The 23,180-nt window shown below is 44.3% G+C and overlaps 1 protein-coding gene across 4 annotated transcripts in view; it reads left to right on the top strand.

The window, feature by feature from the left end:
* The window catches only part of FGF1 (fibroblast growth factor 1), an 86,438-nt gene that overhangs the window by 59,184 nt on the left and 4,074 nt on the right, over nucleotides 1-23,180 (top strand). For all 4 annotated transcript variants that reach the window (XM_038530481.1, XM_038530480.1, XM_038530482.1 and 1 more), the window contains 2 exons: nucleotides 6,680-6,882; nucleotides 19,587-19,690. In XM_038530481.1, the coding sequence (XP_038386409.1) occupies nucleotides 6,714-6,882; nucleotides 19,587-19,690 (273 nt within the window). In that variant the 5' untranslated portion in view covers nucleotides 6,680-6,713. Of the gene's footprint in view, nucleotides 1-6,679; nucleotides 6,883-19,586; nucleotides 19,691-23,180 lie in introns of those variants that run through there.

Below are 23,180 nucleotides of genomic sequence, written 5' to 3'. Positions count from 1 at the left end.
TAAGACTTGAACTAAAACGTCGGAGTTAACCAGACAAGTGGGGGAGAGGGAAAGGGAGGAACAGTGCTCTAGAGAGAGGGAACAGTGCAGGCAAAGATCCTACGGTGAACAGGAGTGCGGTGGTTTCAGGGGAATGGAAGGCCAGTTTGGGGAAAAAGCATGGTGGGTGGTAAGGCAGGGGAGGAAGCCAAGGCTGGTCCTCAGAGCACTATAGGCCCTATTAAGGACTTAGAACTTTTATTTTAGGGATGTCTGGGTGGCTCAGTGGTTGAGCGTCTGCCTTTGGCTCAGGTCATGATCCTGGGGTCCTGGGATCAAGTCCCACATTGGGCTCCTTACAGGGAGCCTGCTTTTCCCTCTGACTATGTCCTCTGTCTGTCTGTGTCTCTCATGAATAAATAAATAAAATCTTTTTTTTTTTTTAAGAACTTTTACTTTAAAGCAAATGGTTAGTTTTATTTCTTTTTTGTCACTGAAATATAGATGACGTACAACATTATATTAGTTCTAGGGGTGCGATACACTTATACATATTATGAAATGGTAGAGATAAGGCCTTAGTCTGCACCCAAGCACTGGAAGACACTGAATGGTCAGTGGGAAATATTTGTGGCAATTACAGCCAGGGCTTTCATAGGGTAAATGAAGAGCTACTGTAAGAACATACAGGGAGCTAACATTGGTGTATGTGGTGTGGAGGAAGAGGAGGGAGGCTAGGGCTGGGGGGTGCACTTTTATCGGCTTTCTGGAGGAGGAAATATATTAGATGAATTTTTGAAGGATGAGTATGACCTAGCCAGGCCACGGTGGAAGGTGGAGGGAGAGAGAGAGCAAGAAAAACTTCTGAGTGAGTGTGAGGGTGTGGGGGTGATTGCAAGAAGAACAAGCCAATAAGAGACAAGGCAACAGAGTTAGGCAGGGACCCAATGATGAATGCCTCACGGGTCATGGTGGAGTCTGGGTTTTATCCTCATGGCAGCAGAAAACCCACTGACACAGACAAAGATTCTCAGCAGGAGAATGATGATCAGACACATGCCCCTAGCAGCAGAGTCCAAAGTGGGTTGGAAGGTTGCAATGCTGTAGAAGGCAGACCCCGTCTGCCTGCCTTAGCAGCCCAGGTGAGACAAGGTGTTGCATCTGTAGGGAGCAACCACAGTGTAGATGGAGAAGAGAGGATGATTTTAAGAGACATTAAAAAGGTACAGTTGAGTAGGCTTTGTCACCAGGGGATGAGTAGGAGTGACTTCTGCTCTACCCACAGAACATTCTGAACAGAATGGATTCTTCTACTTAAAGGGGGCAGGGTTCCCTTGGTTGCTCACCCAAATAAGCTTGTGAATTGTGCATTTCAATCTACACCCTTATTAATATTTTCTGTGTGTTTGCTTTAACATTTGTGACAGAAAGGTACTCAAGTCTCCCACCAAACCATGGTGGATTTGCCAAGCTTTCTTCACATTTTTGTTAATTTTTGTTTCATATGTTCTGAGGCTATGTCATTAAGTATACATAAGTTTAAAGTTTTTATATCTTTCTGTTGAATTATTCCACTTATCATTATGCAGTGATCTCTTTTACTGTTGATCATTCTTTTTGCCCTAGACCTAATTTCTCTGATATTACATAGCCACATCAATTTTTACTTCTTATTAACACTGGTATCTATTTTTCATCTTTTTGCTTTTAACCTTTCTGTGTCCTTATGTTTTAAATATGTCTCTTGTAATCAGAGTGTAGGTAGAATTTTTAAAAATCCAGTAGCTAGTACATTTAGCCCATTTACATTTTATCATGATTATAAATATATTTGGATTTATTTCTGCCACCTAATTTTGAGCACTGTTTTAAATTTTCTATTCTTTTTCTGGATTCCTTTGGATAAGTAGTTTTTTGTTTTGTTTTGTTTTGTTTTAACCTTGTTTCCCTTATCCCTAACAGTTGCTGGTTGAAATCACTGCATTCTATTTCCTTTCTTTCAGTAGTTACTCTTAACATTTATATGCATTTAATATTTAACTCAACAGAATCTAAGGTTAATTACTATCTCTAAGAGTTAATGCTTTTGGATGATGCCATTGATAGAAACTTACAGCCTATTTGGAACCAAAGGTGAGAGCTATTATACATACACTTAGTTGGAGGACATATACCCAATAATCAGCTTTATCAGATGCCTATACATCTACTTTTGGTGGCATTATACATTTTGTAAAATATTCTCTTTCATGGGTATCCTGCATTACTAAAGCAGTGACAGGAGTTTAAAAAAATACATCAGTGTTTGCTTTTCCTTGATTCTTAGAACCTAACATTTTTCCTGCTCGCTTGACTACCAGGACCAAACTGAGCACAAACGTCTCCTAAATAGTGGACTTCATAAATGTCACTTCAACAACTGTCCATAAGCTGAGAACTGAGTCTGAAATGGTAACCCGGCTTCTCTCTTACATAACCATACCTTACCTTTACCTCCTTCACCCTCCCTGCTATGTTTGTGGCCTAAGTGATGGGGAAGGAGCTAAACTAATTTCTCCCAAACATGAGAGGGAATGAAAAACTCTATCTGCATATCAACTGGAAAATTATTTCAAATCTAGCATTCAATGGCCATTGACCTAGACCACACCAGGCTTCAACTAGCTCAAGATAACCAGTTATTCATATCTCTTATAGGTCGGGTCACATTTTTGTACTTTCCAAGTGTTACAAATACTGTGCCCATTAACCCTTCAGACAACTCTGTGAGGGTAGACAGGATGGGGATGATTGGAGGAAACATCTCAGAAGGAGTGAATGACTTGCCTAGGTTCCCAAAGTCAACTTGTGCATAGCTGGGGCTGCATGGTGTTCCTCACTATCTCAGATTGAAAAGTGACTGTTGTGTTGCAGGGCAAGACTGTATATTTATCATCCTGTTCATGTGTCAGAGTTCAAGTTCTCTTTGAGCAGCTACAGATGACAAAATATGCCAGCCTTAGCACAGATATTCCAAAAAGCTTCATGTTGCCCTCACTTTGGTGTCACTGAGAAGTCAAAAAATCTTCTGCCTTTCCCTAAATCTCACCAGTGCCCCAAATCTCAAAAGGCTGGGCTTAGCACACAGTGATGACATGAAGTCTACTGGGCTTGATATTTTCCAGCTCCCAACAAATATACACAGATAACCTCCACCCCTGACAGCCAACAAAAAAATCATAACAAGAAGCAGAATTATAAATTTCTATTACACTTAATGCCTGATTTCATGTAGTTAATGGATTCATTTATTAGAGCAATTTGTGAAAATCCCCAAGGGCCCATGAAAGCTGTTGCTTAATGGTTCCTTACTCTCATCTTTAAACAAATACTGAATAGGCAAGGAACTTAGCACTATCTACTGCTTAGAATATAGGTAAGTGTAAATAAAGCCAAAAACATAAGGGCTTTTTGTGCCTCTGGGGTTTCCTTCAGCAACAAAAAGGGATTTCATTTTCTGTATGTTTCAGCTGATTCATAAATCCCACTGCCACAGCCTATCAGCTTCATGTTGACTCAGGCTGATTTTCAGGAGTCACTATGTTCTCCCTTAACTTTCCAGCTTTTCACCCTGTGAACTGCAGGATGATGGGAGCAATTGAAGTCAGTGTGCCCCCCATCATTGTCCCTCTTACTGGGGGGAACAGGCAGAGAACAGAGTCGTAGCTTTATAACTGCAGGGTGTATGTGATGGGGAGGAGAGGGATACCTGAGGACCTGCTGGCCTCTGGCCAAGGTTGTTCAGCTGGGGAGATCTCCGTAATGATGAAGCCCAGGCTGCGTGGCTTATACATTGACTTATACATACATGAGAATGTGAGCATTAGGACATCCTTAGCCAGAGCTGCTGCCTCCAACCCCAGGAGCCTCAGGAGTATCTGTTTCCTCTTCGTATTAAGGGGACAGAAGCAACGGTGCAAATGCATAGTGCCAAATCCATACCCAACACTTAGAAAACAACACAACGGAGAACCCTCACTGGTGCTGGATCTAGAAGGGAAGCCATCTTTGCCACCCACATGGTCAGGGGCACACAGAGACTTCCCCTTGAGGAAATCCACGGACAACAACAAACAGAATCCTGTCCACCAAAGGCTGACAATACAAATGACTATCTGTACAGTTAAATGGCAACCACCAGTCTCTAGTTATTATCTCCTGTACCAAATTAAGTATACAACTTAGCAAAGGTTTTTTTTTTCCTTGGGGGGAAGAAAAACAAAAAATATTTATTATCTCTTAGCTGTACTTCAAGGCACGGGAATCTGATCACTGTTGCATGTTAATGGAGAGGTGATGGGTGAAGATGTCCAAGTTTGGAAGAATTAAACTGCTTTATATCAGAAGGGGATCCAGAAGTGAGTGGAGTGAGGAAGTAGAATGAGAGAAAGATTGAGAGGGTGGGTGAAAAAGGGCTGAGCAAAAAGGTAGAAAGAGAAACCGTGAGAGGGAGAGGTGGGCCCACAGATATAGAGACTTGTGGATTAATGAGAAGGGTTTGGAAGAGTGTGGATTTGGAAAATGTGCCCCACAAGTTAAAGTGTGGATGTAAAAAACATTTTCAATCTGTTACTCTATTATCTGAAAAGAGCTGGACAGAGTTTCAACATATGTGAAGGGGATATTTGGGATGGCCTGACTCTAAATATAATTTATGTACCATATGCAAAATTCTCCTTGGGGGTCGTTGGAGAGACTGCAAAGCAAAGCTGAAACAAGGGACTGTGATTTGTCCCTGGGACTGTAGACTGAAGACATGGACACAGACATTAAAATGCCTGGAGCAAAAGAAACAAATAGAGGCTTCCAGCATGAACCCTACTGCCAAAGTCACTAGGACAAATTATTCAGATTGTTGCCTTGATTTATGATGGAAGTGTTTTCCATGAAAGCAGCTTTATGAGGCTGCCCTGGGGACAGTTAGGTGGATGAATTGATGGATGGATGGATGGATGGATGGATGGATGGACAGATGGAGGGATGTATGGACAGATGTATGAATCAATGGAAGGATGGATAGATGAATGGAGTGAGGCAGAGATGGATGGTTAGTACAGGGCATGCAGGAGGCTGGTGGGCCTGCTCTGAAGTTCACAGTGCTCCCTAAAGTCTGGTGATGTGGGGGTCTCCTGGGGAATGAGGACTTACCTGGAGTCCTGCTTCAAGGTTGACATGAGGACAAAAGTTGGTGGTGACAGCCAACATCTGGGTCACAGATTAATAACTTAATGAATAAAAAGCTCATGGGGGCAGATGTATGTGCCAGACAAGAGGTAAAAATCCCAATTGCAGCAATGATACTGCAGTTTCATTGAAGTCACTTCACTGAGGGCAAGTGATGGCTCTGTTTCAACACACTCCTTTTGAGGCTCAGCACCACCAAGTAGAAGCTGTTGACCTTGGAGAGGCCATCAAACATCTATAAGCTTCTGTGTCATTTTAGAAAAAATGGAGATACTATGAATGTCTGCCTCAAAGAGTAATAAAGAAGGTTACATGAGCTAACCTGTACCCAGAATATGTCAGTGATGATGATCATGATTATTGTAAGGCCACTTGATGATCATTATGTACAGTCAGCACTTACTCACTCTGGTAAGGAAGCTCCCACAGCAGTTTCCTAGCTCCTCTTCTCCTCTTCCTTGCGTAGCCCTGTAGTCACCAGTGCTTTGTTCTCCTAAGTGGTGAGACAAGAAGATGTTTTAGAAGTCTAACATTCATTAGTTTAGCATTTTAAAACTGAGCCTTGTGTCACTGATGCATTTTTACACTGATAATATAAATTTCTACAGAGTGTGTATATACAATATTAGAGGATCATAATGTATAATCTGGTGGCATCTGTGTCAGAATAACTATGTCTCTCTAGAAGATACGTAGGATGAAGATGGCCTCTGTACAAGGGACAGACCCACATTCTCTGTGTGATATGAGGACGTAGGGGGAGCTGGGGAAGCATAACTGGTAGATGCTTCATAACGATTGGTCTCATAAAACCTCCTTTGGTAGAGTGTCTGCCCTTTAGATCCCCACATAACATGGGCCAAGTGCTTGTTCCCCACTCTGGTTCTGCTCCCACCAGCAAAGCCTTTACACATTAACCCGAGGCTGTCCCTATTGTGGGTGGTCTGAAAGACCTCCATCCCTTTTCCTAGGGGTCCCAAACACTCAGGTTCTCGGAGCTATCTGCGTACATGGGGCCGGCAGTCCCCCAGCCAAAACTGTGGGAGGATGGAGAGCAAAACCTCAGTGCCGGCCTCTCGGCTTTTGTGGGTTTCAGCCAGTGCCCAGGTGTTATTTTAGTGCAACTTCAGTGTTTAATTTGAGGATATGTGTGGATCAGAAGGAGGGACCAAGACATTATTTTTTTTTCCCTTGCCCAAGTGATTAAATTTGAAATTCTAAAAAATGCACAGCCTGGACCAAAGCTGTGTCCAATTGGGAAGTGAGAAACGTCCTGAAAATCCCTCCCATGCCAGAGACCTTTCTTCCTTAACCGCTGCCCACCACCCAGGCCTGTTTCCTGTGGCCATCACCTGGGCAGTCTGTGGTTACTCCCCGACTCAGAACCCTGAGCGCTGAGGCTCTCCTTCCCTTCTTGAAAGGGTACGCGGCACCTTTGCCAGTGGGACATTCTACAAGGTTGTTTAATTTCTTCCAGCCTTGAAAGCACCATAACCAGCAGCTGCAGAGCCATGGCTGAAGGGGAAATCACAACCTTCACTGCCCTGACGGAGAAGTTTAATCTGCCTCCGGGGAATTACATGAAGCCCAAACTCCTCTACTGTAGCAACGGGGGCCACTTCCTGAGGATCCTTCCAGATGGCACAGTGGATGGGACAAGGGACAGGAGCGACCAGCACAGTAAGCACCCATCTCTCTTGTGGCCTCCTGCCTTCCTGCTGTCTTCCTTAGTCAAGGATGCAAGAAGGGAGGATGTGTACCTATGGGTACCCTTTTTCTGCATGACACACTCAGAGGCAGGGTGATATAAATGTGCACAGGGTCTAGGTTTGGATAATAACACACTGTGAGAGCTACAGTCTACCTAAAGGGGTCCTATTTCAAGGTTTTAAAAGGACTATCTGTTGACCTAACACAACTGCTTTGAGATCTGATATGGCCGCCAGCGTTCAACTGTTCTGGGTTTCTGTAACTAGTGAAGAAAGTCCTGGCTCCCAAGGCTGGTGAGGGCCCCGCCTGCTCTCTGACAGGAAGAGCCACATGGGGCAGGGGCAGTGAACCCTACACAAAGACATGGGCTCAGTTTCATGTTAACGGACTCTCCAGGTTATGTTTCCACTGGGCTTGATTTGTGAAATCCTAGTTCATAATCATAGTCTTACACATCATAAATTATGCAGCTTTCGCTTGGCCTATCATGCAGATGTGGTTGTGGTGACTGGGAGGGGTAAAGTCATTCTCCAGACCTTATAGAAGCGGGAGGGCGGGAGCAATGAGAGCCAAATGCTGACTATCTCTTCCAGGCTTTCCTGCCAGCTCAGCTCTCAGATGGTGTTGATAAATGGAGGTATGACTTTAGAGAAAAGAATCTTCTTGACTATCTAGGAACAAAAATCTCTTCCTTCTGCTTTAGTACTTCTCACAGTGGTGTGTACATTTGATATTAGGGGTCTGGGTCCTATCGTGACATTATCAGGGATTCCCTGAGCACCACTGAAGCATTAGCTGTTATAGAGAAGCCAAAAGTCAGAACTGGTTCTTGCTTAAAGGGTTAGTGATCTAAGGGTAAAGCACACTGTGAATCAAAAGAAGAAATGCATACGGGAAACCAGGAGATAGATAATAATAGCAGAGATAGTAAGTGAGGTTCTATAGAACAGGCTTTAAATGGAATGCAAACTACTGACCTTGATGGTTTATATACCAAACAGTCTTAATTATTCATGTAATATGCACCAAAGGTTGCAGACTGGAAGCACAAATGACCACCTCAGTGGTGCTCATTCTACTCTTAGATGCAAAGGCCATGGGGTGGAGAAGCCACCATTTATGGATTAGAAGGCATTGTCTCTTCCTTCCCACTCACCAGGCATACCCTTGAGAAACGGAGGAGGAAGGCTGATGTTGGGGCTTGCAGCTGCAGGGTTACGTTTTCAGGGGGTTTTGTTTTGATGGCTTATCTTCCAATCGGCCTAGAGAATGCCTTATACTTGATGATGAAAACTAGGTACCAGAGTGAGGCAAAAAAGACTCCATTTAGTACATTAAACAAATATATCTAAGTAACATTTACTGCAAATAAATGGACTTAGATTGTAGTCCATTGTGTGAGGCAAGCTACACAATTCATGTAATCTGCCCCCACACCACAAGGCAAAGAAGCTTTAATTCCTTTGGAATTTTAAATGTTTCTTATAAGTCTCACCCATTTTCTGAACCAATGGGAATGCTCTCTGATGCTCAGAATCTCAAGGGAAAGAACCATGATGATGCGTTCCTCAGGGTTAGACTGGCTTTTCTGAGAAATCTTGAATTCTGGGAAAACAAGACACTACAATTAGGACTTCCAAGTACTGGAATTTCTGTACAAATGGCATGTGATTTCATTGTTGTCATCCCATCATTAACATTATCGATTGCATTCTGGGTATGTAACATTGGGACAACTTCTGCAAGTGCTGTGAATTCAGCCGCCTGACCTAAGATGTCAAGAACCCTTGGAACTCAGCACAAGAAGGCCATTAGAGTGGGTGTGAGGAGGTCTACATCCAAGTAATGCTGGATCGACTATTTGCCAAGTGAACCTGGGCTAATTATGTAATCTTCCTGGCCTCACTTTTCTCACTTGTAAGATAAGACTAATACTCATTTGCCTCACTGGTTTCTTAGGAGGATTAAACGAGATAATTGAAGAAGAAAGTCCCCAGCACAGTGCCTGGCTCAGGGTAACAACAGATCAGTACAATATTGCTGTTGTCATCATATCTTCATCATCATCATATCCGGACTTCCATATATTCAACCCAGCCTGTTGAAATACAGTATAGTATTTGAGGACCTTCACTTCATCTTTTCTATAACATTATCTCCCAGGAAGGTCAAGGGTCTAGATTCACATTTTGATTCAGGGCCTCTCTGGCAACATTCAGAGTTGTGTTGGCTTATTTATTTACTCTAGAACTAAGAACAAGGCCCAAGGAGGACAGAAATCAGAGTAAGGTGGGATGAGTGAGCAGAAATCCATCTCTGTATTTGTCAATACCAGAAAAACAGGATAATCCACATACTCTCTGCAGACTAAGGGAGGCCCTAGATTTAGAGTCAGAAAGCTTGAGTTCATATTCCTGCACTGTCACTTTCTAACTGGAACAGCACTGAACAATGACCATTCTCCCCATTTTGCATAAAATGTTCTGCAAAATAAGTGTCAAGTTCCTCAGCCTAAGGACCCTTCCAGTCACCCCTCCTGTCTAGCACTCTAGATGTCTCCAGTGTTCCCAACAGTCTAATCTTGGGGAAAATATTGATATTCAGCTTTCTCACCTGGAGAATGGGAATAATAACACTGTCCTGTGTGTCTGACAGGCTGAAAAGTCTTAAAAGATCCTGCAGGCAGGAGGACTCCCGGGCATGGATGGACCCACTGAGTGTAGTTCTGTCGCCCTCTGCTGCCCAGTAGCGGTACTGCCACATACACTCTTCATTTCAAGGGTTATTCTGAATCCGAGTCCATCTGGAAGGCGCACAGGGTGGAGAGTGGATGACCCTGGCTGATTAGCACAGTCTGGTGAGAGGACGGTTTCTATTCCTAGATCATTAGTTTGAGCATGACTTGAGATTGTAGTCACAGGTACAGAGCCATACTCTTAAGACTAATGCCAGGAAGAATATTTCTAAAACCCAATCAAATATTGAAATAAATCTACATAAATTATACAAAATAGAACTGCATGCCTTCCAGCTCTACAAGGCAAAAAATAACTCTTCACAGCTTCTCTTTGTCTACAACCTGCGGATCTGCCATGGGCAAAACTAGGATGTTTTCAAAACTTATCGTCTTCCTAATTCCAGGAGAGTAAGTTTCTAAGTACTTAACACAAGGCCTTTTTTGGAGTGGTATGAATCTATGACAGGTGCTTGTATGCAGCTTGTATGGATTGCAACGTAGACCTGTGTAAAACGGCCCCACTGGTAAGAATCTCTCACCAGTAGGGAAGATGTTTTTGGTTTGCTCTTCATAACTCCCCAAATCATGGCTGTAGGCAATCATCGATACAGACTGTGGCCATCTGTTACAACGCCATTCTAGGAAAGCCAGGCAACATCAGGGTAAGAGCTGCAGACCACGAGCCAAGGCAATGGATGTTAAGTTGCAAGAATATTCATGGTGACTCCTGTGGCTTCCCTTTGGGGCATGGGTAGATGGTGGCATCACCTTGAGAGGGAGGCTCCTGGAAGAGGAACAGGCAAAGGGAAAGATGACCCGTTCCATTTTGGATACAGATTTGAGGAGTTCCTCTTGTACCATCCATATCTCCTTGCAGTTATAATTAAACTTATCCATGTGGTTACTTAATGGTTTTCTCCCCCACTAGGCTCCCTGAGGATGGGGACTTTGACTCTTATAGCTCAACAATGCAATTTTGTGTCTAGTACATTGACTGGTACTTGGTATAATGCCCAATAAATATTAATTTGATGAGTGAATGAATTATATTGGTGGCAGATAAATTCAAAGTCAACAATATATTGTAGATACCTATCGAACACCTGGGGAAGTGACTTCACAGGCCTCAGTTTCTTCATTTTAAAAACAGTTCCCATGCCAAAGAAAAATAGGGACCTTAAAAATGTCATATACACTACCAGGCACATAGTGGGTGCTCAAATAATGTTATTTATCATCACCATCACTCCTAGACTGACTTGACTTTCTTCCTATAACCACGTGATCTCTGCGGTCTGATAAGTTAAATGAATGTTAGCCTTGCTCACTGGATTTAGTGTTACTCTTCATCTCGGTGTCGCCGGGACTGTCTAGGTTTGAAGCTCTCAAGTCCTGGAATGTAGGAGAAATGTGCCCAGGCCCTGGCCCAGCCAGCCCTGGCCTGTCTAACTTCTCTGCTGGAGAGAGCTGTTGTGGGCAAAATAAGGAGGGGCTCCACGTTTGATTCTGCTCTTCCTGCTGGAATTTCCTCTCAGGCAAAAGGGGACATGATTTGTTCCTCAATAGGATGAATACCTGAATAGTAACTGGAGAAGAACAAGTTCACAGCATCCCAAATCTGCAGCCTCCTCGGTGGCCACACCCCCTTGCCTGCCCAAGCACACAAGAGGCTATGTGGGGAGCAGGATTCCTGGCACTGCTCACCGCACAAATGGAAATGTTCCTGAGCAAAGTGTGTGCCAATCAAATATTTATAAATCAAACCACATCCTAAAGGCACTAAAGGGAGTTCACTGGTCAAAGGAATGGTACTTTGCACTCTTTATAAGGAGCAGACTCCTCTTCAGTGAAATCCCTCCCGCCTCCTTGTTTTGGGGCAGTCCAGACTTCCAGTGTCTAGTGTGCTATGGCTCGGCATCTCATGGTAAAGGCGCTTTGCTCCCCACCAGCATGGGCTGAAAGTCAAGACGGCTTTCCAGATCACCAAGGTGGGCAGAACTGGGCCCTGTTGGCAGAAGCCAGAGAGCCAGGCAGGTCGGCAGCAGACTGCTCCCTTCTGCAGGGTGCTCCCACATCGGTGGGTTGTGATGCCAGAGGACTCTCTGCCCTTTCTCCCCTCACTCCTTATCTGGTTATACAGAAGAGATTCTTCTAGATAGACTTCTTTTTCATAATATCACACAGGCCATGGACTACATTAAAATTTTCCAGGCATCTTTTTTTCAGACCCTAAAGCAGAAGCAGACACCTTTACACATTCTAAGAAAAGTCTTTTTCATATATATATGTATTCCAAACCACTGGAATTTTTTTCCATAAACTCATTTTTTTTCTTCTCCATCTTTCTCTAATGTTTTATGGAGCCCAACTTGTGGCTACGTTTTAATTATAAATGCCACTGACATAAAACAACCTCACCGAGTTCTGAATGAGGCTGACCTCACTTTGGGTAAACACGGCAAAGGACAGGAAGTCTCCAACCCAGAATAAACTAGGCACGTAATCTCTTTTGGCCTCTCTTTGGAGAGCAGAGGTGGGAAGCAGGTTTAAAGGCCATGGACGTGCTACAGAAGCAGAACCTCCCTCTGCACTCATCTGTCCCCTGAATGCACCAGTTGTAATCTTATCTTTAAAAATTTCTAGGGCAGGAGAGGACGATGCTATGATGGCTGGGGGCTTGGAACCACGGTGCGGCGCTCCAAAGCTCCCTTCAGCTTGGCAGTGGCAGGCTCATAAGACCTTTTCCTTCTTTCTATCCTTGGAAAGTAAGAATCATGTATCTTACTGTGAATAAGGTGCTGCTAAGAGCTAATGAAGGCACTGTGGAGAAGAGAAAACCAAAGATACAGACAGAATTCTCCAGGAAAAAAAGGTAGACTGCCTAGGTAGGGGCTGCTATATCCACCCAAAAGCTCTGGGTTCACCTTTATGCAGGTTCCTCCAAGTAAAAAGATCCGTGAAGGGATCCAAACTAGAAGCACAGGGCAGGGAAAAGCACGACCCACAAAGGTGGAAATTACGTTTCATTATTTTGACATTTATTTTTGATCAATGGGCCACTCCTAAACCAGCACACCCTTACGCATTTCCTAGTCAAGAAGCAGGACTCTGGATTCTACTGGGGACATGATGGTCACAAACCCACCAAGCAAACACTTACAATCTTCTTATAGCACCTTTTTTTGATAAGGCTTTATAAATCTGAATTTCTCTCGGAAACATAGGTGTATCTAGAGGAGCTTTTAAAAATCTGCTGGTGAGGGGAGGAGAAGAGGGTGACTGAGGGGAGAGAAGGCAGGAGCCCCAGGCAGAAGCAGAGCCTCTGTGCCTATGCAGGCCGTGGAGGCTATAAGAACTGGTGACCTGGGATCCCTGGGTGGCGCAGCGGTTTGGCGCCTGCCTTTGGCCCAGGGCGTGATCCTGGAGACCCGGGATAGAGTCCCACATCGGGCTCCCGGTGCATGGAGCCTGCTTCTGCCTCTGCCTATGTCTCTGCCTCTCTCTCTCTCTCTCTCTGTGTGACTATCATAAATAAAAATTAATAAAACAAACAAACAAACCAAAATCTGGTGACCAAACAAAGAAATTTAAAAATAAAGAAATAAAATAGCAATTAAAAAGAACTTTTTTATTTAAAGATTTTATTTATTTATTCCTAAGAGACACACACAGAGAAAGAGAGAGAGAGAGAGAGAGGCAGAGACATAGGCAGAGGGAGAAGCAGGCTCCATGCAGGGAGGCTGATGTGGGACTCGATCCCAGGACTCCAGGATCATGCCCTGGACTGAAGGCATGAGCCAAATGGCTGAGCCACCCAGGCGTCCCTTAAAAAATTTTTTAAAGAAAAATTGCTTCCATTTCTTCTGCTAAGTCAAAAGTGCCTATTCCCATTTCAGAACTGTGGAACAGTAAGTACTCCATGGACTAAATGACTTGTCTCATTTTTCAAAAAGCACTTGCCCTTTCATCTTCAGGACCTTCCTGTCACAGATAGCAAGTCCTAAATTCCCTGCATGAGATAAAGAAATGCTGTTCCTTCCCTTTTGCTCAGGTGTTAGTTAACCTGGTAGAAGGTGCTGGAAGGAACTGAGCAGAGAATCTGTGGCCCTAGGGCCCTCTCAGCCCTGTCCTGCCTCATCAGCTTTCCTGGCTCCCTGTCATCTGTCAAGAAGAACACCTTCCTGGATACCCGTGTTCGGGTCTACACAGTGCCTGGATCAAGCCTGACCTGGGTTGTGGAGCATCACAGGAGCGGTCAGGAGCAAGAAACAGGAGCCTTGGCCGGCTCTGATTGCCTGTTGACTAAGAGCAGAGCCTTATACATCAACTATTGCCCCGAAAAGGAGAGGTCACAGTCACCAGCAGCCCCATCACCTAGACGGACCCAGAGTCAACTGGTGGCCGGGCTTGCCTCAGAATTGTGTTTTTAAAGAAATGAAGAGCTGGGACAAAGGGCAAGTTCCTCCCACTGCCCTCCTCCTCATCCTCCCCAGAGCAGCAACTGGTATGAGTTTGGTCTGACTCTACTGCACAGTTTCTCATTTTACTCCCTCTATATGCATGACCTATGCAGTTCTGTGTTTTTTACAGAATTTCATCAAAGATTTGCTATCAGTATTCTTTGCAATTTGCTTTTTTTTTAATGATACATTATTTTCTGCTTTTCTTTGAAAAAGAATATATATATATCTTCTATCTCTCTAATAAATACGTGTAGCCACTCTATGTCCTAATACCTAATGCAGACATAGGAGAGAGAAAGAGAGTTTCTGTTGTAGCTGTTGCCCTTGTGTTGGCCTTTAGCTTGACAGCGCTGGGTTTCAGTAGCGTGGGTCTAGACCTCCGCGCCTCCCCCCCCCCCCCCCCCCCCCCCCCCCCCCGGTCGAGCCCCCCCCCCCCCCCCCCCGCCCCTCCTCGCCCCTCCTGGGCAGCAGCTGCCGAGCCTGCAGCTTCGGGGACCGGGGTGGGGGGTGAAGTGACTCCGGGGAGCGGGACACCTCGGCGGTTCCACGAGCGCCCCGGCTGGGTGTTACTCCTTCCTGCCAGGCCCGCTCGCAGAGGATATATGTTTAGGAAACCCAGCCAGAAAGAAATCCAGTGAAAATGAGCTATGAAACTTGGACATCCTGGAGAAATAATATTTACAGAGGAAACTCTTGAGACGAACTCTCACCAGTGCGACAGCCCTGGTGCTGGGCCCCACGGCCCAGGGCCGAGTCCGGCCCAGCCGCTCTGGCTTGTGTTTACCTCGGTGAGGCCCTCCCCGGCCAAGATGGGAGGCCGCAGACTGCAAAGGGGACTCTACCTACACCCCCTCCCCCCAGAAAGACGAATGGAGACTGTGTAAGACACAGAAGAGAACTAGGAAATGAAAAGCTCTCTAAAAAACCCTCCTTGCCGATAATGATGTGTCAGTGTAGGTTCATCAGCTGTGACAAATGTACCACTGTGACAGGGTGTTGATAGGGAGGGATTGCACACGTATGGCAGCAGGGAATATATGGGAAATCACTGCACCTTCCCTTCATTTTTGCTGTGAACCTTAAACTGCTCTAAAATATAAAGTCTATTTAAAAAAAATCTTCCTTGAGTACACACAAGGACCTGTCCTTTGGGATTTCCGCAGTTCCTATAACATATTTGAATAAATACCTACATAATGGGTGGGTAGTTGGAAAAATGTCCCAGGCAACTAACATCACTCCATTCTGTAGCTACAAATGGGATCCTGGATGACCATCCGCCATCTTGTATCTGACCTTGAACAGAAGAAGGTGCAAGAAAAGAGAATCTGGCTGGATTTGGATCCATCTTTCCCATGACTGGAGCCCAAGGTGTTGTATGAAAGAGAAGAAAAAACAGGATACTTGCAATACTCAGAGCTGGACTCTCGTCAAGATGTTTTCTTTCTTTCTTTCTTTCTTTCTTTCTTTCTTTCTTTCTTTCTTTCTTTCTTTCTTTCTTTCTTCTTTTTTTTAGGTTTATTTATTTATTCATGAGAGACACAGAGAGAGAGGCAGAGAGAGAAGCAGGCTCCATGCAGGGAGCCCAATGCAGGACTCAATCCCAGGACTCCAGGATCATGCCCTGGGCCAAAGGCAGGCTCTAAACTGTTGAGCCACCCAGGGATCCCTCAAGATGTTACTCCTGATCCTAAGTATGATCTTGGGTAAAACAGGCTGTTGGCAAGCTTCAGTCTTCTCACCTATAGGACAAAGCCTCTGTCACCTTCCCCCAGGGAATGCTGGGAAAAGCAGTGAAGTCACTGCAGCTCAGTGGAAATGACAGAAATGGTCCTGGGCCCTCTCCATGCACTAGATCATTTAATCCTCAAAACAAATGCATGAAGCAGATACTATCATCACACAGAAGCCAACAGAGCTACGTACCTTGCCCAGTGATCACACAGCTAATGCATAGCCAAACCAGAATTTGAATTCATGCAGTTTGATTCTGGAACCCACACATGAAATTGATACTGTTTATCCCATGATAGAATCTAGCACAATGCCTGCCACATTGAGGTGATCGATACACAGCCCCTTCCCTCGGTCTCTCTTAAACATGCAGGATTATGCTGAGAAGCTGGCAGAAAAATATATGTAAAGCTTCTCTGAAAACCATCAAATCCAATGAAAATACAGAGCACTAAAAAAAGAAAAAAAATTATTGAGATTTTATTCACGTACCATAGAATTGACCCACTTATGGTGTACAAGTCAACGGTTTTTATATTCACAGAGTTGTGACTATCTCCACAATCAATTTAAGAACATTCATCAACTGCTAAAGAAACCCTGTACCTCTCAACCATAATTCCCCTTTGCTCTCCCCACCGTCCTCCTCAGCCCCTGGCTACCACAAATCCATGTCCTGCCTCTCTGGGTCTGTCCATTCTGGACATTTCATTTCAATAGAACCATAAAATATGTGGTCCTTTGTGACTGGTTTCTTTCGCTTAACATGTTTTCAAGGCTCATCCATGCTGTAGCACATAATAGGACTCCATTCCTTTTTACAGCCAAACAAGATTCTGTTGTGCAGCATTGCTATGGAAGGTATTGACTTGCTTCATAGACTGTCAGAGCTGGGGAAAACAATAGAGACTGAATCCAAAGCCTTCCCATGTTACTGAGAAAGAGTCTGTGGGCTCGAGGTTAAGGAGCCTCTCCGAGGTCACCCCACTGGCTGGTGGGAGATCCTGTAAAGCTCTCAACTTGGTCCTTCTTACTTCACCCCACAAAGCATTACCGGAAAGGTAATTCAAAGTACACAGCTTACTGATGATGGACAGCGGAATCCTCTCTGCAAATGTTAGCCTAGCATCATCCATTCAACAAATATATCTTGGCTGAACTGGAGGGTTAAGCACTGTGTGAGGTGCTGTAGACCCATGGGCGACAGGACAGAGAAGGTCCCTGCTGTGTCTCCCAAGTGTACCTTCTCCCAAGGAGGCAGAAATCAACAAGCAAAAGCCAAAGTGACAAAAACAACTGTGTGCCGTATAAACTGCCACAAAGGAAACCAAGGCCTGAGAAAGATGACGATATGCGATCTAAGGTGGCATTGGCAGGGGCACGGTGTGTATGGACAGCAGTAGGGGACTGGGGTGGGGAAGGCCTCTCTGAGGAGGGGGCATTTAGGCTGGCGCCTGGAGGAGGAGAAGGATGCCTTTGATCGTATCAGGGGGAAGAATGCACAGACAAAGCGTGAAGCGCATGCAAGAATCCTGAGGTGGGAAAGAGCTAGACGTGTAGGGGATGTTAAATGGGTGGGGCAGGGTGCGTGATGAGCGAGCAAGTCGTGTGGTGTGAGGCTAGCGGGGAGGCCCAGATCATGAGGGAGGCCTCCTGGCTTGTTGTCTCATGACTCCCCTCTCGGACTAACCCAAGTCAAGAAGACCCGTGGGAAAGGAGGTCAGTGGCTTCTGCTTTCCTTCCTGTGAATTAGATAAACGCCTGTGACCACAGGGAGCTAGAGGAGACCTGAGTCTCTGTAGCAAACACTCCCAAGAATAAGAGACGTGCATCTTTGGTAAGGGTGAGTAACGATGTATCACTCTTAGGATGAATCAGAAGATAAGGAAAACAGAGGGAAATAAGAAAATATGTCCATATTAATAAGGAAGCGGTTAAGATGATGGTATAGCCACGTAGGAGAACATGGTGCAGCTGACAGAAAGAATGAGGTTAACTCCTTCAGTACTGAACTGGCAAGATCTCCAGTTAGTTGTTAAGTAAGCAAACAAAACAAAACAAGGTACACAGTTGTGTGTGTATCATACCATTTATGTAAAAAAAAAAAAAAAAAAAGGCAGGAAGGATAAAATGGATTTGCCCAGATGTGCATAAAGTCTCTCTAGAAGGAGATACGCAAAATATATGTAGGAGGGGTTTATGTGTTCGTCTCGGTCTCTCCTGATCCCTGGAGAATGTGCCCTGGGAGGAAGGACAGGGGTCTCATCTATCCTGTTTACCACTGTACCCCTGCTATTACACATGGGCGGCTGGGAGACAGAGGCAACAGAAGAGAAACTCTTCACATCTCCTCTTCTATGGTTTCCGAGTTCAAAATCTGTGAATGTATTTCTTATTCAAAGAAATAAAACATGAAAACAAGGAAAAGGCGATGAAAGGTCTCCAGCTGCCAACCGAAGCCTGGCGTTCCTTCCAGCCCATGCTGTCCCTCGGCCTCTGACTAGGCTAACCCTTCAGGAGGTCAGCTCGTCCTCCCAGAGAATGGGGTGCTCACTAGTCCTCACTTAGAGTTTCTACCCCTAGTAATAACAATGGCTGTGACAGTCTGGTGAGCAAAGAAATTGTCCAGAGAGTCCAGAGTTAAATTTTGCTTCTCAACTGTGAGCCATCAAAGGACCTCTCTCCAGAGCCACCAGGGGGAGAATGAACAAATGCAGAATCATTGAGTGGGTGTCATAATCCAGCTAGTGGTCCAGCAGTGAGCAAGGCTCCTTAGGGGTATTAATCAGTGTAAAGGGGGAGTTCAACTCAGAGGAACTTAAATCCTTGCTCTCAATCTCAGAATTTCCCAACTTCAACACTACTGACCTTCTGAGCTGAATAGTTCCTTGTTGTGGGGTCGCCCTGAGCACTGAAGAATGTGGCACAGCATCCCTGGCCTCTGCGTACCAAATGCCAGGACCACTACCCTTGCTGCAGCCAGCACAACCCAAAATGCCTCCAGACACGGTCCGATGTCTCCCGGTGAACGGAATCACCCCAGGGTGAGAACCAGTGTTCCCATCCCTGCATCTCCGGGCAACTGCTTTGTCTTCCCAATTAGAAGCTGGGGTTCCCCACTGCCTCTATGCCAGCTGGGCTGCCGCGGAGGCTGGCAGCTGACCGAACTTCATTGTGGGAGAGTTCCCTGAGTTACAGAGGCACCAACCAACCCAACTTCCTGGGAACCTCTCTGTCTGGGAAAAAGAAAGCTATCAGATTTTTAAAAATAACCATCTGCCCCTTGAGAAGCTCCCACGCCTCACAGGCAGGGGCCCTGAATACTCCACCCCCCCATACCCTGGCCCAAGCAGGTTGATAATTAAATCAAACACACCCAGGCTGGCCAGCTGCCCATGCTCCAGCCCCAAGGAAGGCAAATGTGGTGACCTCCATCGGCCAGGAGGGGACAGAGACAGAGGAAGAGCACAAGGGGTCATCCTGCAACACGCAGGGGGATGGTGAGCACACCCACCAGCATCTCTCCTCCTCTCAGGAACCTAATTCCCAAAGGACAGCTTTCTTTGGAGGGCAAAGAAAAAGGAACTGTATTTCTATGTTTTGATTAATTTGAGGCTCATCCTTGAGGGCACGGACAAACGAATGAGCAGAATTTTCCATGGCTGACTGTCCTGGCCGCCAGGCCCTATCGACAAACGTTCAGTGTTTATTTACTTTTGCCCGTGTTATTTTTGTTTCAGTTCAGCTGCAGCTCAGCGCGGAAAGCGTGGGGGAGGTGTATATAAAGAGCACCGAGACTGGCCAGTACTTGGCCATGGACACCGATGGGCTTCTGTACGGCTCAGTAAGTATGAGGCCAACATGCTTCCAGACATGGCCAAAGTTTGAGGTTTCCAGAAATCGTGTTACGTTGAGTAATGCAAACTATAAAGCAACAATTAGTCTCTGTTTGTTATTTTTTCCAGCAGGATTCCCACCCTCCACCTTGCCTTATTTTAGGTTCAGGCATGAAAGAGTTTCTTGTGATAGTCTCTCAAAATACTCGAACTATCACCTAGACACAGAGGAGACATTGATTGAGATTTTAGTAACTCATCAGTCAATCATTGCAGGATACCTATTCCCACTTCATTCATTCATTCCAAAAATATTTCTTTTGAAATGAAAAGAGCACCACCATGAGCACCATGAGCTCATGAGCACCATGAGCACCACCACATGACATTATTGTGTTCTCTATGCTTTTGGCAAAAATTATAGAGCCTAGGTCTAGCATGTCCCATGTCATCCAATGACCATTATCATGGGCCTCCTGTGTCTAAGTGCTGTAGGGAAGGTGAAGATGAACGAGCTACATCCCTGTCCTTGAGAAGCACAGTGTGAGTTTATTCAGTAGCTAAAAACCCTCCACATATTCTGCTCCATCCCTCCCCTGGTTAATGCTTTACACAGGTTTGACTCAGCATATATTGATCTTCCTGAGAAAAGAGAGACCGACAATGTGATTTTGCCCCTCGTTGTATCTCTAGTAAAAGATTAAAATGGAAAGAGAACTAAAGCCAATGGACCCAAGTTCTGAAATTATTTCTGAATTTCAATGATCCTTTCTTTATATCCTATCAAAATGATCATTGAAGCTTGGCCAAATGCCTTTCTTTCCTTTTATGAAGATGTCTACAAAAAAGGCAGCCAGGAGGGGACTTTGGTCTCAAGCTCCCTTTGACTTACATCAAATTGCCAAGGGGCAATGAGCACAGAAGACTGTCTCTTGAAGCTGTAACTTCAGTCAGGCCTCAGGATGTGAACACAATTTTGATTTTTCATGTCACCTGCTAGGGGTCAGGAGATGAGTGTCAGTAATGAGCAGTCTCCTATGGCTGTTCCCTGAAATGTGGATCAAATGGGACAACTTCAAAGGAGTTGGAGCTAGGCAGTGACTGCTACATAGGAAGTAGATTTTTTTAAGGTGGTTCTTCCAGTTGGTAATAAAAATCAATCAACCAATCAATCACTGAATCTGACTCAAAACTGAATCTCAATTCACTGCAACTTTGGCAAGTTACTTGCCTCCTCTGAGCCTTGTTTAAAATAAGGATAGTAATGGATAGTGACTACCACATACAAGAGTTACAAGGGATCAGAGAGACAATGCACAGAACCCATCCACCAATGTTTCTGACACATGGGAGATGCTCCAACAATGAGAGCTATAAGACAAATAATAAGTGTATAAATCCTTTATCCTCATTATTTCCTACTTTATGTTTACGGTTTATGGGTTTTCCTTCTTTTAAATCAGTTTTGATATGTAATGCAATCTTCTTTTATTTGCCTAAAAATATTGAGGGAGAACCCTCAAATCCAATTTCCTCTAGGCTCCCACTGTAGTCTTGGCCATCACCGTACTTCACCTGAAATATTCAGAGGGTAATCTTAATATATTATGCCTAATAATCTATATATTTCTCCACTAATGACAAGTTCTAAAATATCCCAGAGCTCAGCTCACACTCTTAACCAGTTTTAGGGATTAATCTCCCCAGATACAAATTTTATATCTGTGGAAAGGACATATTATTTTAAAAAATAAGTTTGAAAGGCTATATATCAAAACATATTTAATATATTTATCTCTAGGGATGGTAAGGGGCTGATTTTATAATATGTGAATGCCTGTATGATCCAAATTTCCTATAGTAGCCATATGTGACCCATACAGTTGGGGAAAAAGTGTGCTAAAGATAAAAAAAGAGAAAAATTTTTAAAAGAGTCATGAATCAACAGTTGATCTCCAGGCCCCTGGCTCTGTACCAAGTGCATAACAACTACTGACAAATCCTCGTTGAGGGACAGACGGCACTCCTCCAATTCAGCCTGCTGACTCAGCCTGTGACTCAGCTGTTCTGTGTGTGTCAACTGCTCTAGTGTAACAGAGACATCAGGTGAGGGACATGGCTGTCCTCAGCTTCATCACAGAACGCAGGCCTGACGCCCACTGAGGGGCGTCATGGGGTACCCTCCCTACAGGGGAGTGGGCAACCCACACAGGTCCAACACTGCCTACCTCCTCCCACACTCAACAATGTGCATCAAAAACTAACATCTGGATAAGTTCCTTTAGAGACAGCAGAGTCACCCAATTAAATAGTACACTGATGTCCCATCTTATTCTAAAAAGATCCATAGTGTCTCACTGAGTGGTCATTGCACTAGACAACAGGTGAATAAGAAGCAGGAAACTTCCAGTTACATGGCTTCTTCCTAATCAGAAGGAACTTTACTGACTGCTTTCCATGTTCTCAAGAGTCAAGTTAAACTCATCATCTCTCTGCAGAGCACCTGTCATGTGCAAGACTCTGTGTTTGGGAGAGTAGACACAAGGCCAACAAGTTTCCACCTCTTCCCTAAGGGAGGCTTACAGTCAAAATCACAAACATGCCCATGGATAAAGAATAACAAGCAATAAGACTGGAAACCACCAGAAAGGGCATCATCTACCACTGTGGGGGAAGAAATATTGAGATCACAGGATTTGGAACTGGAGCAAAGTCAATATACAGCATAAGGGTTTTATATGTAATAATATATTAAATTAAATATAATAAATGTATTCTAAAATCTTGATGCATAGAAAGTTCAAATGCCTGGGGTTCTTCCCACTTTCTAATCGATGAACTCCAGGTAAAACAGTAATTGTGGGTAGATATTTTTAAAGTAACTGCACTATTTACGATGTTGTAGTGATCTCTCCAGCTTAATAAATTTGCAACCGCACTGGATTCCACTGTCTGGGTGTACCCTATCCACTTAACCAATCACCTTTCCATGAAGATTGAGGTTGCTTCCAATGTGTTTCCATTATATCCAGCACTTCAAAGATCATCTTTGAAAATACTGTTTTACACTTGCTCAACTACTTCCTAAGGCTCAATTCCTACAAATGACACTGCTGGGTCAAAAATAATACATATTGCCAAACTACCCTCAGAAAATTGCCACCAATTTATCTCACCAACAGTGCATGAAAGTCCCTATTTCCTATGTTCTCACAATACTAAGTATTGCAAATTTTTTTATTCTTTGCAAATATCACAGCCAACATGTTAAATTGTTTTTGATTTGCATTTTCTTTTGATATTGAATGTTTTCATAGGTTTATTTCCCATTTTTTAAAAGCAGATATAGCATGCCATTTTGATAACCTCATCAGCCTATATCCATATGGACATATCTATGTCTCTCCATTTGTACATACATAAAGATGTGAGAGAGTATGTTCATTGACTGTTGACAGTTCCCTATATCTGGGTGGGTGGATTTGGGGTGGTTTTTTA

Source organism: Canis lupus, chromosome 2 (assembly GCF_011100685.1).
Source record: "Canis lupus familiaris isolate Mischka breed German Shepherd chromosome 2, alternate assembly UU_Cfam_GSD_1.0, whole genome shotgun sequence".
In the NCBI taxonomy this organism is placed as follows: domain Eukaryota; kingdom Metazoa; phylum Chordata; class Mammalia; order Carnivora; family Canidae; genus Canis; species Canis lupus.
This window is presented reverse-complemented; position numbering and strand designations above follow the sequence as displayed.